The sequence below is a fragment of the Phaeoacremonium minimum genome (genome assembly GCF_000392275.1).
Source record: "Phaeoacremonium minimum UCRPA7 unplaced genomic scaffold PA7_03_scaffold_113, whole genome shotgun sequence".
Lineage (NCBI taxonomy): Eukaryota > Fungi > Ascomycota > Sordariomycetes > Togniniales > Togniniaceae > Phaeoacremonium > Phaeoacremonium minimum.
Genome location: NW_006921020.1, coordinates 59,891 through 75,800, shown reverse-complemented (window position 1 = coordinate 75,800; position 15,910 = coordinate 59,891). Strand labels below are relative to the sequence as shown.

General features: G+C 50.9%; 4 protein-coding genes across 4 annotated transcripts; 3 read left to right on the top strand and 1 right to left on the bottom strand.

The window, feature by feature from the left end:
* Positions 1-1,646: 1,646 nt before the first annotated feature.
* Positions 1,647-2,581, top strand: UCRPA7_1593 (hypothetical protein; the record flags this gene model as incomplete). The annotated part of the gene is made up of 3 exons (XM_007914173.1): positions 1,647-1,718; positions 1,772-2,496; positions 2,554-2,581. The coding sequence occupies 3 exons, from the start codon at positions 1,647-1,649 to the stop codon at positions 2,579-2,581; spliced, it is 825 nt and encodes a 274-aa protein (XP_007912364.1).
* Positions 2,582-2,784: 203 nt separating this feature from the next.
* Positions 2,785-3,426, bottom strand: UCRPA7_1592 (putative adenylosuccinate synthetase protein; the record flags this gene model as incomplete). The annotated part of the gene is made up of 3 exons (XM_007914172.1): positions 2,785-3,087; positions 3,261-3,309; positions 3,407-3,426. 3 exons carry the CDS (start codon positions 3,424-3,426, stop codon positions 2,785-2,787), a joined length of 372 nt encoding a protein of 123 aa, XP_007912363.1.
* Positions 3,427-4,333: 907 nt separating this feature from the next.
* On the top strand, positions 4,334-10,644 carry UCRPA7_1591 (putative atg c terminal domain-containing protein; the record flags this gene model as incomplete). Its single annotated transcript, XM_007914171.1, has 4 exons — positions 4,334-4,501; positions 4,565-5,774; positions 6,363-10,561; positions 10,618-10,644. 4 exons carry the CDS (start codon positions 4,334-4,336, stop codon positions 10,642-10,644), a joined length of 5,604 nt encoding a protein of 1,867 aa, XP_007912362.1.
* A 1,039-nt stretch (positions 10,645-11,683) lies between these two features.
* Positions 11,684-12,699, top strand: UCRPA7_1590 (putative glycosyl transferase protein; the record flags this gene model as incomplete). Its single annotated transcript, XM_007914170.1, has 2 exons — positions 11,684-11,693; positions 11,777-12,699. 2 exons carry the CDS (start codon positions 11,684-11,686, stop codon positions 12,697-12,699), a joined length of 933 nt encoding a protein of 310 aa, XP_007912361.1.
* Positions 12,700-15,910: the final 3,211 nt, after the last annotated feature.

Genomic DNA, 15,910 nt, shown 5'->3' with positions numbered 1-15,910 from the left:
GGTGGTTTACCCGCGGCTGGACACTTCAGGAACTCCTCGCTCCCTCGAAAGTGATCTTCTGCGATTCAAACTGGAATATATTTGGATGGATTGACGGCTTTGAGAGCACAAATCTTGTTGATCATCTTGCACATATAACGGGGATACCGGCGGATTGCATCAAAGACATCAATATTGCGATGAGACAAAGCGTTTCCTTCAAGATGAGCTGGGCTGCAAAGCGACAAACAAGTCGAATCGAAGATGAAGCATACTGCCTCCTCGGGCTATTTGGAGTCAATATGCCTTTGTTATACGGCGAGGGCCGGCGTGCATTTCGCCGTCTCCAAGAAGAAATTCTTAAAGAATCGGAAGATCACACTTTATTGACTTGGCGCTATCATCATCTTGGCCCTCAACGTAGGGATTGGGAAGACCTGGCAAGCCAACCGGCAGATTTCGCGGACTACGCGGCTTGTACTCCTCAGGTCTGGCAACGCATGCAACAGGTAGCCCGTACAAATCAGCTTTTTGCTCCGTGGTCGATGACAAGTCGGGGCCTGCGTGTAGAGCTTCCTTGTATACCACTCCCCCAGTTCCGGGATATTGCATACTTTGTTCTGTTTGTGTGTTGTTCTGAGTCACACCGAATGGCAGTGCTCCCTCTACGCAAGGAAGACAATATGTACTTCAGGACATGGTGTCCTACACTCCTGGAAGTTCCAACAGCCTATCTAAGGGCAGTTTCCCTGAAGAAGATGGCGGTTTTTATCTCTAGAACCGGACCTTTTCGCTTCATTAAACCTCAAAATGTTACTTTGCTGTACTGGCAAGTGTTGAAGGACGAAGGATATGAACTTCATGAAAGACATCCTTTGAAGAAATTCAACTGGAATCTATATTCTGCGAACATAATCAACTTTGAAACGCCAGCAGCAGGTTTCTGGACTTTCGCGAAACCCGGCTCGAGCACCATCATTCTCGTCTGTGTAGTGGAAGATAATAAAAGTATCTGGAGATTATTCGAGGCCCCTAGACCAGATTATGGGCTCTTTGACTTGCTCATGAGTTTAGGTGGAAAGACAACAATATCTGTCGAGGACTTGCAAAATACCGGCCGGGAATCTTTCGCCATTGACGAATATAAAACATTGAAGATCGTTCCCACCAAATTGGGCAGTGGTCGTGATATGCAACTTAGATTGCAGGACAAGCAAGATAAATCGCCAACACACTGATCCTGATATTTTTAGCATCACGAGTAAGCCAGCATTGACATTTCGGAAAACGGAAATCACATTTTCATTCATCAGGTTTGATCGGTGACATCTTCTAATCAAGAGTTGTCACCAGAAGCTGAATACGAGATTGCCACAAGCCGCAATTCCGCCCCCTGACACGAGCAGGTGCACAATTGTGGCTATGTGGGCGAGGCGCTTACTGACCATGCCCCTTTCAAAAGCGTCTCACTGCCCGTGAAATAACCAGACACTTGAAACACTTTCAACGACATCGCGAAAACAAAATTTCGTCAATCAGGAACTCTTGCCAAGATGGCGCTCTCGTCCCGTTCGCGAAACGTCGTGAGACGTTGCTTGCTGGCAATTACATACCTTTGCACGGCCTTCGCCATCGTCTCCGTCGTCTTCACATTAGCGGCGGGCACGATGCAGGTAGATGGGGAGTATGCGACAGGTGGCCCAGGTGGTCTTCTTCTATCTGCCATTTCGGTCGTTCGAGTAAGTCTCCTCACAACGACTGACCGCATGCACACAACTAACAAGGATCACAGTTCAAAGGCATCATCCCAGCAGACAAGTCCACACCCGGCAACTACCTCGTCACGCTACACTGGTTCCTCAACGCCTTCGGGTGGGAATATCCCACCGCCTCATGGGACCAGTCAAGCGGCATCATTTACAACATGAACGGCCTGACCCCCGGCGGCGCCATCACCCTGCCGCGCGACCTCGTGGCCGTCGCGCAGCGCCTCAAGCTGCCGGCCACCGACTACGCCTGCCTCCCGACCGACCGCCAGACGATGACGGGCTGGTGCGACAACGCCTTCTTCGCCGCGTGGGCCGCCTCCCCGTTGCAGCGGGTCGCGCCGATGACGAGCGCCAGGTTCGGCACCGAGCTGCCGCTGTGGGCGTACTACTTTGCCGTGTCGGCGCTGCTGGCCGTGCTCGTGCAGGAGGCCATGTTCCGGTGGTGGCCGGACGCGCTGCGGTGCCGGTGTCCGCGGTTCATGGGGGGCTGGTGTCCGTGCTTGAAGGAGGGCGAGGAGGTCTCGGCCGCGGTGTGTGATCGGATACGGCTGTGGATGTACGGGATCGTGGCTTTTGTGTATTCTGCTGCGCCGGTGTCCTTGGGCTTGCGGGGGCTGGCTATTCTGCAACATCTGGATCATGTGGGTGTTCCCGACATGCATGCTCATATAGGATCTGGCTTCCTGGTGTTGAGTGCGGCTACATTTGGTGCAATTGTGCTTGCAGGGGCTTGTGTTGGGGTTATGATGTGTGTTGGATATAACAGGTCTTGGATGGACGAGTAGATAATCATCACTGTCTCCAGACCCGACTCGGATGATAAGGCAAAGTAGACACCATAGGTTTGGAAAACACCACTTGACAATGATGATTGAAATTCGCGAATAGAGTAACTCTATTTTGTGGATTTTGTCTAACGGCTTAGCCGTCTTGTTCTATTTGCAATGCAAAGCAAGACTTTTCTAGCCAGACATCGACACCTAGGGTTAGTAGGTGCCATGCAGCTGATATCTACTTACGTGTATTTTTTTTTTTTTTACGTGTCCCAGGGCTGCTTCGCGTCCCTCCAGATGGTGTCCTCTCGGTTGGGGCCGATGCCGATCACGCTGACGGGAACACCAGTGAAGTCTTCGATGAACTTGACGTAATCCTGGGCGGCCTTAGGCAAGTCGTCGAAGTTCTTGGTTCCGGTAGTTGAGGTCTTCCAGCCTGGCAGTTGCTTGTAGACCACCTCGACCTTCTCAAGCTCGTCCGCACTCGCCGGGAAATCATCCAGAATCTCACCGGAGGCAGGATCCTTATAAGCCACAGCAACCTCGATTGTCTCGAAATCATCGAACTACTATGATAAAGTGCCGGTCCGCAGTAGCTAGGTGTAGTGTGATTGTTAGTGGCCAGCATTGAACAAGGCACGTCGCCTAGCACTCAGACTACTGTGTAATAACACCTCCCTAAGTGGAGGCTCCCCCCCCCCAGAATTGTACCCTTCAACCACCCGAAGTCGCCCTGGACCGAATCCATCCACCTCCAGGGCTCCAGGGCTGGCATGGAGGGGTAGCGACTGCGATAACGATAACGTTAAGCATCTCTGGCACGCCTCAGGCCTGACCGCCCTGTAAATACAGCGACATGACTGTGTCGACCTACCGGTAGTTTACCTTAGGCCGTGCATGTTCATGCCTTAAGGATGTGTGTGTTTGTAGAATAGTCCCATACATGCCCGTGCAGAATGCAGAATGCCCTAGGCGATGCAGGCCATCCTGGTCAGTTGATCGGATTCTCAGCAGGGAGGCAAGAAGACCCTTCCTTACTGCGTACGTTATGTTGTCCGGCTGTCACGCGAGAGGGTTGGCACCTGGGCAGTGTGCACAATGACCGAATGCCTGCCCGCATGCGGGCAGCTCACCTTGGTAGGCTGGAACAGTGGAGCTCAGCAACCCCCCCCTCTCTCCTCCTATCGATAACACCAACTCTTACCGATGCCGCCATAGCCACCCAGTAACATACCGGTAGCACTGAGTTACAGTGCCACTGCATCCGCCTACCGAAGCTCTGCTTCAGGTCACAAGCACCCTTGACTTGGTCTTCCTCCCCGTGGCCCAGGGCCGGCCTCCATCCACGTCAACTACCTACCAATACACACGAACACCCAATAACCTCTCTCTCCTCAGTCCCATCTCCTGCATTCGCCCTTCCTCCTTCTAGGTGCGGTTCACCATTGGTTCTGGGCTGCGTGCAGCCACTGATAGAGCCGCGATATACGCTTTCTTGATAGCTACCTTACTTACCTTACCTTACCTTAACTTTACCCTCAACTGGGCTTATCCACCTGCGATCCAAGAGGCAACCCGTGCCCTGCCCTGCCGTGCCATCTCCGTCCTCATCGGCTGTTTCTCTAACCATGAGCTTCCCCGCATACCTCTCCGGCTTGCACCATTACACGACGGCGCGCGTTTCGACAACCTCCGATCGCCGCTGAACCGAGCGTGCGAACATCGTCGGTTGCCTGCCCCCTCGCGGGGTTGCCCGACCGAGAGTGAAGTGCCTTACTCGAGCCGAACACTACAAGGTTACCCACCATGGCGATGTTCTTCAAGTCATTCCGGAACTCGGCCATGGTCAGGCGGCTGGTGCTGTATGGCCTATCCAAGTTGGATCTGTTCGAGGAGCATGCTCTCGACCTCGAGAACTTCGAACTTGCTTGGGGTCGGAACACTGTCATCGAGTTCAAGGATGTTGGGATGAAGGTCCAGGTATGTGTCAAGTCACCGTCTTGGGTATTGCAAGGACGTAGTTGGCTAACATGGTGCCCGCAGAAACTCGCGAAAGTCTTGAACCTTCCAGCCTCCTTTACCATCGAGAAAGCCAAAGTGCTTATACTTCGAGTGACAATACCTGTGGACTTCTACACCAGCGCCATCACAGCAGAAGTGGATGGCGTTGAGGTCAGACTTAAAGTCTCATCCCAAGAAGGGCCCAAGTCCGAGGCAAAGAAGGGGAAACAGCATTCGTCTGAGGATACCGAAATCATACCGAATGCCGGCGATCTCGCCCAGTCTTTCCTACAGACACAACCGTCAAGGGACAGGAAGGAGCTCGAGGATGCCCTTGCAGCAGAGACGCAAGACCTGGGTGCATCGATTGCTATGAGCGAAGATGGGAGCGATGACGGCCTGGCGTATGGAACAGGCCAGGAGCTGTCGCTCCCTGCATTCCTCACCGACTTCCTATATGGCATCGCGGATCGCTTTCAACTCAGGATAAGGGACGTCACTTTTCAGTTGGATATCGAGGTGCCGGTAGAACCCAATAGCACAAACGGCGACCTCGTTACTTTCCAGCTAGCTGTCGAGAGTATTGATGTCGAGGGCGTTACTTTGCAGGAGCAAGCCGAGGACGGCACACCTAGAATCATTCCCAAGGAGGGCAAGCGGAATGTCTCCCTCAACAAGATTCGGGCCTTTTTAATTTCTGAGGCCAATGTGTTCACATCCTTGGCTAGGTCGCCCTCTGTACCATCATCCTCTACTTCTCACTCCCCTGTCTTATCTGAGAGGCAACCGCCATCAAGAGAACCTTCTTTCATGGCGCAGAGCATGTATGGTGGATCCATGGCAGACTCGGACGATCTATCCCAGAGCTCATACCCACTGCAAGATAGCGAGGACGCTTTCAATATTCCGTACGAAATGGATGAAACCAACCTGGAGAACGAAGATGAGCAACCCCTATCTTCGTTCTCTACCCCCAGAGCATCTGTATATCAAGATTTCGCGGGCCATTACGAGGGACCACATGCACAGTCTGCCGTGATCGGAGACGAGGAGCCCCTATGGCAGTCGATGGAACGAGAAGCTCAATCCGAACCGGCATTACCGTACCGCGACCGTGAACCGCAGGACTCACCTTTACGGCCTGATCAACTTCAAAGCTCTCGCTCGTCAACGTCCTCCAGTGGTGGGTCGGGGCCAGCTCCTGCCGAAGACCTAACTCTGTCGCACGTCTATAGTCACGAAGAGGCTGAGAGTATGTATATGAGCGCGTTTTCACATGCGGCATCGGATCAAAGCCGCACTGGCAGTATGCCCGGGAGCTGGGATCCTAGTCCGGATGCTTCTCCGAAGGCAAAACGTGCAGCCACATCACCGATGTTAGCACAAGCAGATCCTCATATTGATCTCCCGGAACTAAGTCAAGATCGACTTCCCGAGTCTCCCTCAGATATCAACGCCACAGCTACCGAAGAAGAACATCCGGAGGAGAATATCGAACCCATCTCTCCCGAAAAGAGCGAGCCGATGGTCGAGTCCACTGAGCCTGCCGCTGCAGCGCCTCAAGATGAAGTACCTACGCCAAAGGGGCCAACGCGACTGGTCAAAGAGGTGTTTTCACTCAAGTCTATATCTATTTATATCCCATCTCTTCATAAGCATCTTCAGGTTTTCCAACCTGATACTGGGGTCTCTGGTACTTCTGATGCCTCTGTGCTCGGGAAGTCTATTGGGCCTAATGTTCCTGGGGCGTTCTCTGTATATGCTCCTTCCTCGACGAGTCCCGGTCAGAAACCCAGTATTCCTATGATAAAAGATGAACATCTTGACAAGTCTATCGAAGTCTCCCTCGAACCGTTGGAGATTCGATTCGAAGCATCGATTGGGTTTCTTTTAAGCATTGTTGTCTCAAAACTTTTAGAGAGCCTGAAACCCCAGAGCACTACTGGCGAAAAGGAGAAGGAGACCGCGACTTCCAATATATCCACCTCGACCATGCCCGAACTCAAAGTCTCGGCTAAGCAAATCTCAATCTTATTCTTGGAAAAATTGGCTGGTGTCGCCGATACGCCTGAGCGAATATTTAGTTCCGGAAATATCAATTTTGGGCCCGACGTTCTCCTGAGAACAGTAATTGACAATCTAAGTGCATCAGTAACTCAGTCAGGAGGTGTGAAAGACACATCTGTGGACATCGAGAAGTTTCGGTTTGGGTATGCTGATAGCGACATCCTGTCTTTCGATCGCCGTATCCAGATGCGCGCTTCTGTCAGAGACGCTTTCCCTACTGCCGGTGCGGATCTGTCATTCAAAGTATCGCAGTCCGAAGCAACGACCAGGTGCAACGTGACCACTTTGCCACTACGCGTACATGTGGACTTGCAACGACTCGACGAGACCTTTAGCTGGTTTGGCGGCTTAAGCAGTTTCCTACAAATGGGCTCCTCTATAACCTCCAATGCACCACAAAAACCCAAGTCACCTGTACAACCTGCAAAACCGCGAGGTGTGCGTTTCGATGCACCAATAAATCCGGAAGACCGTTCAGCTACATCAGAAAACAAAATTGATTTAAGAGTCGGTGGCTTCCAGCTCGAACTAGCTGGGAGGGACTGTGGCGTGTCTTTGCACACCAGCGCCGTCAAGTTAGTCAGTCGAGAAGAAGGCGTTGGGATAGGTATCAGTAAGATCAATCTATCTGGCCCGTACCGCAGAAATTACCGAGGAGATGCACCAATCAACGTCGAAGTCACAGACACCCGTCTCGAGTACCTCATGACACCCAAAGACAAGGATCTTGACAGACTTCTAGCTCTCATCACTCCATCGAAAGGAAAGTTTGATGAAAATGACGATGAGATCATGGTCGACACCCTTCTACGGCAAAGGAGAAAAGGGGCCGTATTGCGAATCAAATTCGACAATGTAAGCGGACGACTCATCAAACTCCAACAGCTCGATTGTCTGCCAGGGCTCGCAGAAGAGGTTGCGCGCCTTGGAACTGTTGCGAAGTATCTCCCGGAGGATGACCGACCCGGCCTTCTTACTCTCGGGCTTGTTCGGACATTCAATCTATCCGTGGATATTGGCGGTAGATTTGGAGTGGTTAATGCGTTTTCAAGTGAATTTGAGCTTGCGCAGATTACGGTTCCTTCGCTGATTGCATTTGGAGTACAATCAATTTCAGTCAACCGCAATAAGATTGAAGAGTTGGTTAGTACGTCGAATTATTCCAGCACGGGGCTTTTAAATCAGACTCCTGTACTCATGGTACGGATGATTGGAGACGAAATCGAGCCTGTCATCAAGGTGAAAATGAGCAACTTGAACGTCGAATACCGAGTACCTACAGTCATGGACATATTAGGACTCGCTGAAGATGCTACACCTCAGGACTTCGAGGCTAGTCTGGCAGCCTCGGTCGCGAATTTGGGCGAACAGGCACATACTGCTTTGACAGGGAAGCAATCTCAAGTGACTAAAGAGCTATCGAAAGCCAAGACCTCTTCAGGTAAACCTACGAGCGTTGATTTAGGCTTCCGAGATTGCCTCATTGGACTTAATCCCCTCGGCCAGACATCCAAGCTTCTGCTGGTTCTAACAGATGCCCGGCTGGATGTCACACTGCCAAAGGATGAGAATGTCAACGCTGTGGGTCATCTCAAAAAGGCTTCAATTCTGTTGATCGATGACGTATCCCTTGCCGAGTCGAAACAAGAATCAGATCTGCCAAGGCATAGAACTTCTGATGCTCAGAGACCAGCAGATCTGATCTCTAGTCTTACTTCTAAGGGCTACGTCAATATCTGCCAGATATCTTCCGCAAGGGCCGTGGTGCAAGTTGTCAGCAATGATCACGGTGACAAGCATATTGACGTGGAACTCCGTGATGATCTCTTGGTGCTGGAGACTTGCGCCGATTCAACTCAAACACTGATATCATTAGCCAATGCTCTAAAGCCGCCTACTCCCCCTAGTAAGGAAGTCAAGTATAAGACCGAGGTCATGCCTGTCCAAGATCTACTCGCCTCGATAACCGCTGATGCATTTGGGAAAGCTGAAGGCGACTATGATTTCGATAATGACTTCGCTATTGCGCAAGAGTTAGGCGGTGACGAAGACTCCTTCGAGATTGAGGACGACAGTCCAGCGAACCTGTCTGTTGACTCACAGTTCTACCAAGAGGAGCCTGCAGTGGCGGAGAATCTGTTCGACGCCACTTCCTCGTCCATAATATCTCAGCAGACTACCACGCAAGACACCAATGACGGTGTCTTGTTGACAAATTTCAATAGTAGTGCTGGAATAGAAGATGATGGATCCGACCTAGATATCCAGGAGAACTACTTCGGAACCGGCTCGGTGCTTGAGGGAACAGCTCATCGATGGAACTCGGCCAAGAATGCGTATGACAGCTCCAACGATAAAAAGATACGCAAGAGCCCGTTGAAAGTCTGCGTTCGTGATATGCACATCATCTGGCATCTTTTCGATGGTTATGATTGGCAGCAAACCAGAGATGTCATTACGAAGACTGTCCAAGAAGTTGAGATTAAGGCACATGAGAGACGTGTCCGTGGTGATAGAAGGCAATCCTTCGAGCAAGAATTCGAGGAAGAGGAGACAGTCATTGGGGACTTCCTTTTCAATTCGATTTACATCGGCATCCCAGCCAATCATGATCCAAGGGAGCTCACTCAGGCCATCAACCAGCAGCTAGATAGGCGGTCGGATACCGAATCCATTGCCACAACAGCTGTCACGGCTACGCCAAGCCGTGCTGGAGGCGGTTTCCGATCAAGGGCAAAGAAATTGAGACTCAATAGAAGTCGACAACACAAGATCACTTTCGAGCTCCAAGGTGTCAATGTTGATCTTGTTACTTTCCCTCCGGAATCTGGGGAGACAGAGGCATCTATTGATGTCCGTGTTCGGAATTTCGAAATCTTGGACAATGTGCCAACCTCGACCTGGAGGAAATTCGCGACGTACGATCAAGATGCCGGCGAGAGAGAAATGGGCACTAGCATGCTACATTTAGAGATCCTAAACACACGACCAGTGCGAGAACTTGCAGCTTCTGATATCGTGCTAAGAGTCACTGTCCTGCCTCTACGCTTGCATGTTGATCAAGACGCACTTGATTTCATTACGCGATTTTTCGAGTTCAAGGATGACAGCACTCCGGCGCATACCTCCCCAAGCGACGTGCCGTTTATTCAAAGAGCGGAAGTCAACTCAATTCCTGTTCAACTTGACTTCAAGCCCAAGCGGGTAGATTACGCGGGTCTCCGTTCAGGCCATACAACGGAGTTCATGAATTTCTTGATTTTGGACGGCTCACGGATGGTACTCCGTCACACCATCATCTATGGCGTTTCCGGCTTCGACAGGCTGGGGAAGACACTCAATGACATCTGGATGCCCGATGTGAAACGCACGCAACTTCCAGGAGTTCTTGCTGGCCTGGCACCTGTCCGGTCTCTTGTCAATGTTGGCAGTGGCTTCCGAGACCTTGTCGAAATCCCTATCCGGGAGTACAAGCGCGATGGTCGCATCGTCCGTAGTATTGGACGGGGTGCCGCCGCTTTTGCTAAGACCACCGGCACGGAAATTGTCAAGCTTGGAGCTAAAGTTGCTGTGGGAACGCAATACGTGCTGCAAGGTGCCGAAGGCTTGCTTGTCAAGAATCCACAGGGCGAGCCGACCTCTATCACTTCAGGCTGGGAGGAGGAGGACATGGAGCCTGAGGAGAGAAAGCAGATCAGTCTCTATGCAGACCAGCCAACGGGCGTGGTGCAGGGACTGCGTCATGCGTACTCGAGTCTAGCTAGAGATCTGAACGTGGCGAGAGATGCTATCATTGCGGTGCCCGCAGAAGTCATGGAGAGCCAGAGTGCTCAGGGGGCAGCAAAGGCGGTGCTGAAGAGAGCGCCGACGATCATCTTCCGACCTGCAATTGGAGCTACAAAGGCTATCGGGCAGACCCTTATGGGTGCGACGAACGCACTGGATCCGCAGAATATTCGACGAATGGAAGACGTAAGTGCTTACTACAATCTCCTATGTTTGATGAGTCAAGGCTAATCGCTTTACAGAAATACAAGTCAGGTCCAGGACGATGAGTCTTGGAAGGAACCGACTCATACTAGAGTTATTTTGAAGAGGAGTTAGACTCAATGAACAAAGAAGGCCAAACCCCTGAAACACATAGGTTGCTGAACCGAATGAGTAAGAGTTCCACGGTCTCAGGCGCAATCATTATTACCCAGTACAGCATATACTACTAGCGCTCCGGACAGGAGGCAGATTTTTTTTTAACGAAGCATTTCATTTGTTGACCTGGCCATGACTGATTCCCCTGAAAGGCTGCATCTATAGGCGTCTATGGGGCACAGCGATAGACATGGCATCGAGATTGTCACATCATTTTTTGGGATGGAGGAATTTCCAAGGAGTTTGAATATAGCAGCATGCATCGCATACCTCCCACACAGATGGCAGAATGAAATTGAATGGATACATATGTTTAGACTCCTTGCCGTGATTCATTCCGTCCTTGTGTTATGCCCTGATAAATCTGTACGTCTGATATTATTCGGTTTGAATAATAGGACAGATAAGTGGGAAATAGCTTTGATAAAATCTCACATCTCTATGTCTTATAAGAGATTGCTGTCGGCAGACTTGGTCATGATTTATCGAATGTGAATCATGACACTATTCCCAAGATGCTATTCACACTGAACTACATCTTGGAACGACGTGTAGCCCGATAGCCACAGGCTAATTCAGCCGCCATTGGTTATCTATAGGCTGCATGATTTAGCGCGCACGCCATGCGGCACATTGGCGCTGCCAATCCCTCGGGTGCTCATCCATTCGGCGATGATTGCTCGAGTCGTGGAACAGCGGCGATCGCGGAAGCTAGATTGCCTAGTTCCAGACCCTGCAACTAGCCGGACCCAGGGGCTGGTTTGCAACGTCTTTCGGCTACGCTGCGCTCTTTTCGTATATTAAGCCTCCAGTGGATCATGGGATCATAGATGTCGTAGTACGATTCTGCTGATCCAGCTACAGCTTCCCTCAAACCACCGCTGCGCAATTCATAGTCCCAAGCTTCTTTGTCACCGGCAGTGAAAACTATTACAAGCTTCTACCGCCATGGCAGATGGTAAGCGGGCCGTGGACTCCAGCAAAGGCAAGTCATATATGGCACGACGTGAAGTGAACTCGATGACTAACAACGGCATGTAGTCTGGACCACGCTCATCACCAACACAGCGTATCTGTCCGGCCTTCTGACGCTGGACTACTCGCTTAAAAAGGTCAAATCCGCCTATCCCCTTGTGGCGCTGTACACGGACACCTTCCCGGCAGAAGGTCTCGCGGCGCTCGCATCCCGGGGCATACCCGCGCAGCACATCCGGTATTTGCTGCCGACCAAGTCGCACAAGGACTACAGCAGCGATCCGCGCTTCTATGACTGCTGGAGCAAGCTGACGCCCTTCAGCCTGACCCAGTATGACCGCGTGGTGCAGCTGGACTCAGACATGCTGGCCCTGCGCAACATGGACGAGCTGATGGAGCTGGAGCTCGACGCCCCGGCCGCCGCGGCGCAGGGAGGCCCCGACAGCAAGCGCGTCTTCGCCGCCGGCCACGCCTGCGTCTGCAACCCGCTCAAGAAGCCGCACTACCCCAAGGACTGGATCCCGGCGCACTGCGCCTTCACGCACCAGCACCCGGACCCGGACCGCGCGCAGACCGAGGGCGCCGACCCGGCCGTCGGCCCGCTGGGCTTTATGAACGGCGGCCTGCAGGTCGTCAACCCCAGCGCCGAGGTCTTCCAGCAGATTGTCGACTACATGGACGGCAACGCGGCGAGCATGGACTTTGCCGACCAGAGCCTGCTGTCGACGCTGTTCCGCGGGCGCTGGGTCCCGCTGCCGTACGTGTACAATGCTCTCAAGACACTGCGCTGGGAGAATGTTCATGCGCCCATCTGGAGAGATTCTGAGGTCAAGAATATCCATTACATTCTGACTCCGAATCCGTGGGACGAGCTGGATGCGGAGGGTAACAGCACGAGTAAAGATGAGACGCACCGGTGGTGGGCTGACGTCAACAAGGAGAGGAAGCTGAGTGAGAGGACACAGGGGCTACCTGATGACGGTTTTTGAGAATGACTTTGGGAGATCAAGAGCATAGTTACTGTTTTTTTAAGGAAATTGCAAAACGCAGCACATCGCATCGCATAGGTGGAGTTAATTATGGAAAGGAGTCCAAATGGATGTGAAAAATATGTTGAGACCGATTTCAAGATTAGCACTCGAGAATCATGTAATGATTCCAAATTGACTAGGCCGCCGACATCAACCTTCCCCCACCCCCAAAAAAGCTATGTGAATCTGCAAATAGAGAATCAATTACGAGCTCTTCGTCTAATTCTCAAGCAGACTAACTTAAGAGCAAGAACTTTCTACTATAACAGTTATCGATGATCTCATTAATTATACTCACGCATTCCCATGGACATGGTTTGAAACTTTCCTAAACTCTCTCCCTGTAATTCTCATGCTCTTCACAGGCAAGTTGGTATACTAGCTTCAATTTAAAACGCACCATTTCGTTTATTCCTATTGAATGATTCATACATGACAAAAGGTATTCCCGAAAGAATGATACGTGAATCGTGAAAGTGTGAAGTGAAATGAGTAAAACCAATGCAGAGACATCCACTGTACGCCTTCGACCGCTATTCATATATGCGTGAATATCGTAGCCCATTCTTACAAACCGCAAACGCAAACGCTCAATCAACTATCTCTTGGGAACTAACACTGCTTCCAGAACTACTGGACTCTTCTCCGCCGAAGAAATTCGGATCCACCACACCATTGTGATAGATCTTACAGCTGCTACACGAGAACCACCACTCGAGGAAGCCCTTAAGTGGGACGTCGAGCCAGTCTGGTGCGACATCTACGACATCCGCAGTACTCTCCAAGTCATCCTTCGCTTTATCCTCTCCACCTTCGGCTCCTTCCTCCGCTTCTGTCACTTCTTTGACTTCTTCATCTCCATCTTCCTTTTCCTTCCGTTCTGGCTTCTTCGGTTGGCTCAATGCCTTGTCTTGGTCTGTCATGTCCAATTTCACTTCCGCGACATAAAACCAGGCCCTCTTTTTGACACCGATATTCAGTGTCGCAGCATGTTCGACGCGCAGCGTCTCAGTGGCCCAGTCGAAGCGGAAGATTCCAACACGTTCGTGATGCCCGTCGGCGTACTCCAGGAGCATGCCCACGACTGTCTTCTGAAGGCAATCGGGATCCTCACAAAGGGTGATTTCAAATACGGTGTCAAGGCTGCAAGACGAATAGTAGTATGGCAGGCGGATACCTGTGTCAGTTGGTCGCTGAGTTTGTGCAAGCTGGGAAGTTGGATATGCTAGCGCTCGTGGTATGTTCATCCGTCCAGCAGCCATCTAAGACAGTCAGCGTCAATGTATAACCTTAAGGAATGCAGATACTGCGACATTGTCCATTAATGACTCCTTAGCAAACTCGACATAGTTACCATGTTTATTTTTACCGTAGGGGGGCTATAATTTGAAGCAAAAGGGGAAAGTTGGCGGGAGGTCACTTACAAAGTTGATCTGCTCCAGCCACGGATTTGACTCCACGACATTGAAATACACGCGTGTAGGCCCGGGCGGCAATGTAATAACTCTTCCATAAGTTCTGAGTGCTAATTGCTGATCAGGGGTTTCATGTTTGGCGAAGAGCATGTCTCGTCCGCGACTTGTGGCGAACTAAGATAGATCAACAAGTAGCTCGTGATGGTTAGCTGCCAGGATGAACCTACTGTAAGACCCCCAAGTGAATGAGGAGGCCCAGGAATTCCAAAGCTCCGAGTTCCAATTTCAGTGAGTAGTTCCCCCTTTGCAATAGGCATATACAGCCATACAAGGGTCCCGCTATTCGGCCTATTTTCAAACGCGTTGTAGAATTCGAGATCAGTTTCGCCCTTGAAGTGCGTGTGGATATATAAAACGCCCATTCCCGCAGAGCATACAGAGTATCCAATAATGTTGTCTTCATTGCATCTGAAAAAGGTCATTCGAAGTGCTTGTGGGCCTTGTCGAGCTATCATGCGAGTCCTGAGGTCGATCACAGGGTCTGTGATTCCGGGACTAGGCCAGCTGAGTTTCCAGCGTCTCTGCGGTCCCTCCTCAAGCACATCGGCAATGTCTCGCAGTTTCAGGCCCTGAAATCGGGTGAGTTTAATATGCATCAATCAGTCAGTCAACTTACATCTGTTCTCGTCCTATACCAGCAGAAACCACGTAAGCGCAGCTCCCTCCACCAACCACCGGGACTAGTCACAATTGGCTCTCCAAGTGAATCTCCATTTACGGTGGTGAAGCATATCTGTCTGATTCCGAGATGATCCTCTTCAACATAGATCTTTTGCAGCTTGGTCCAATGTTGCGCAGCATCATAAATCATAACTTCACCTGGCTGGGCCTCATTGCGATCGTGTGGCTTACCATCAATGGGAATCTTATCTTCTTCAGTACCATTGCGCATTTGGAGAATGCGGTGGATGTCCTCGAAGTCAAAATCTGACCGTGTGCAGTTACGGAGTTGTTGTATATACTGGATGCCATCCACTTGGATGTAACGCCCGTACACATCATGCTCAAAATCAAGAAATGCCTCGCGTGCTTGGCCCTGGTCGATAAAAGACTCATACCATTTTCCTTTGAAGAGTTGCTCCTGGGTGTGGATTGTTGCAAACTCCCGCAAGAGGTAAGTCGCAATGCTCTCCCATATTTCATAGGGAAGATCTTTTGGCCAAGACCCTCCTTTCAACTTCATTGTTAGCTGGTGTTGTAGCCAGTCTTTGCGACGTTGTTTCTCGTCACTTGTTGGCTCGTAGCTATACTCCCGAGATGATAACAGGTTAGGCGATAGGCCATAAGGATTGATTTTATGACAGTCTACATGTATAGAAGGCGTCTTGAAGCCATTACGGAAGCAGGTGCTCTTCATACACATGCATACTGGAGCCCTTTTTGTTAGGCCCTTGGTGTCACGATCGCCTAGAAAGTATGAACCAGGTCTGAAAGGCAGACCGTCGGTTGGTTTCCCGGCAGCCATCACTAAAACAAGTACTTAGCCATCACCTTGAGAAAATGTGGAAAGTATCCGACATACCTGGACGTATAAGTTCATTCACTTCTAAATCAAACTGGCAAAGACGACAACGTCTTTCAGCAAGGCATATTGGGAGAGGTGGTGGCGGTCCAGGAATGCCACGCCGTCCTGGGACAGGCCCTGGTGAGTTACTACGGCTGCGACTTCCACTTCGACTCCTACTTCTGCTCCT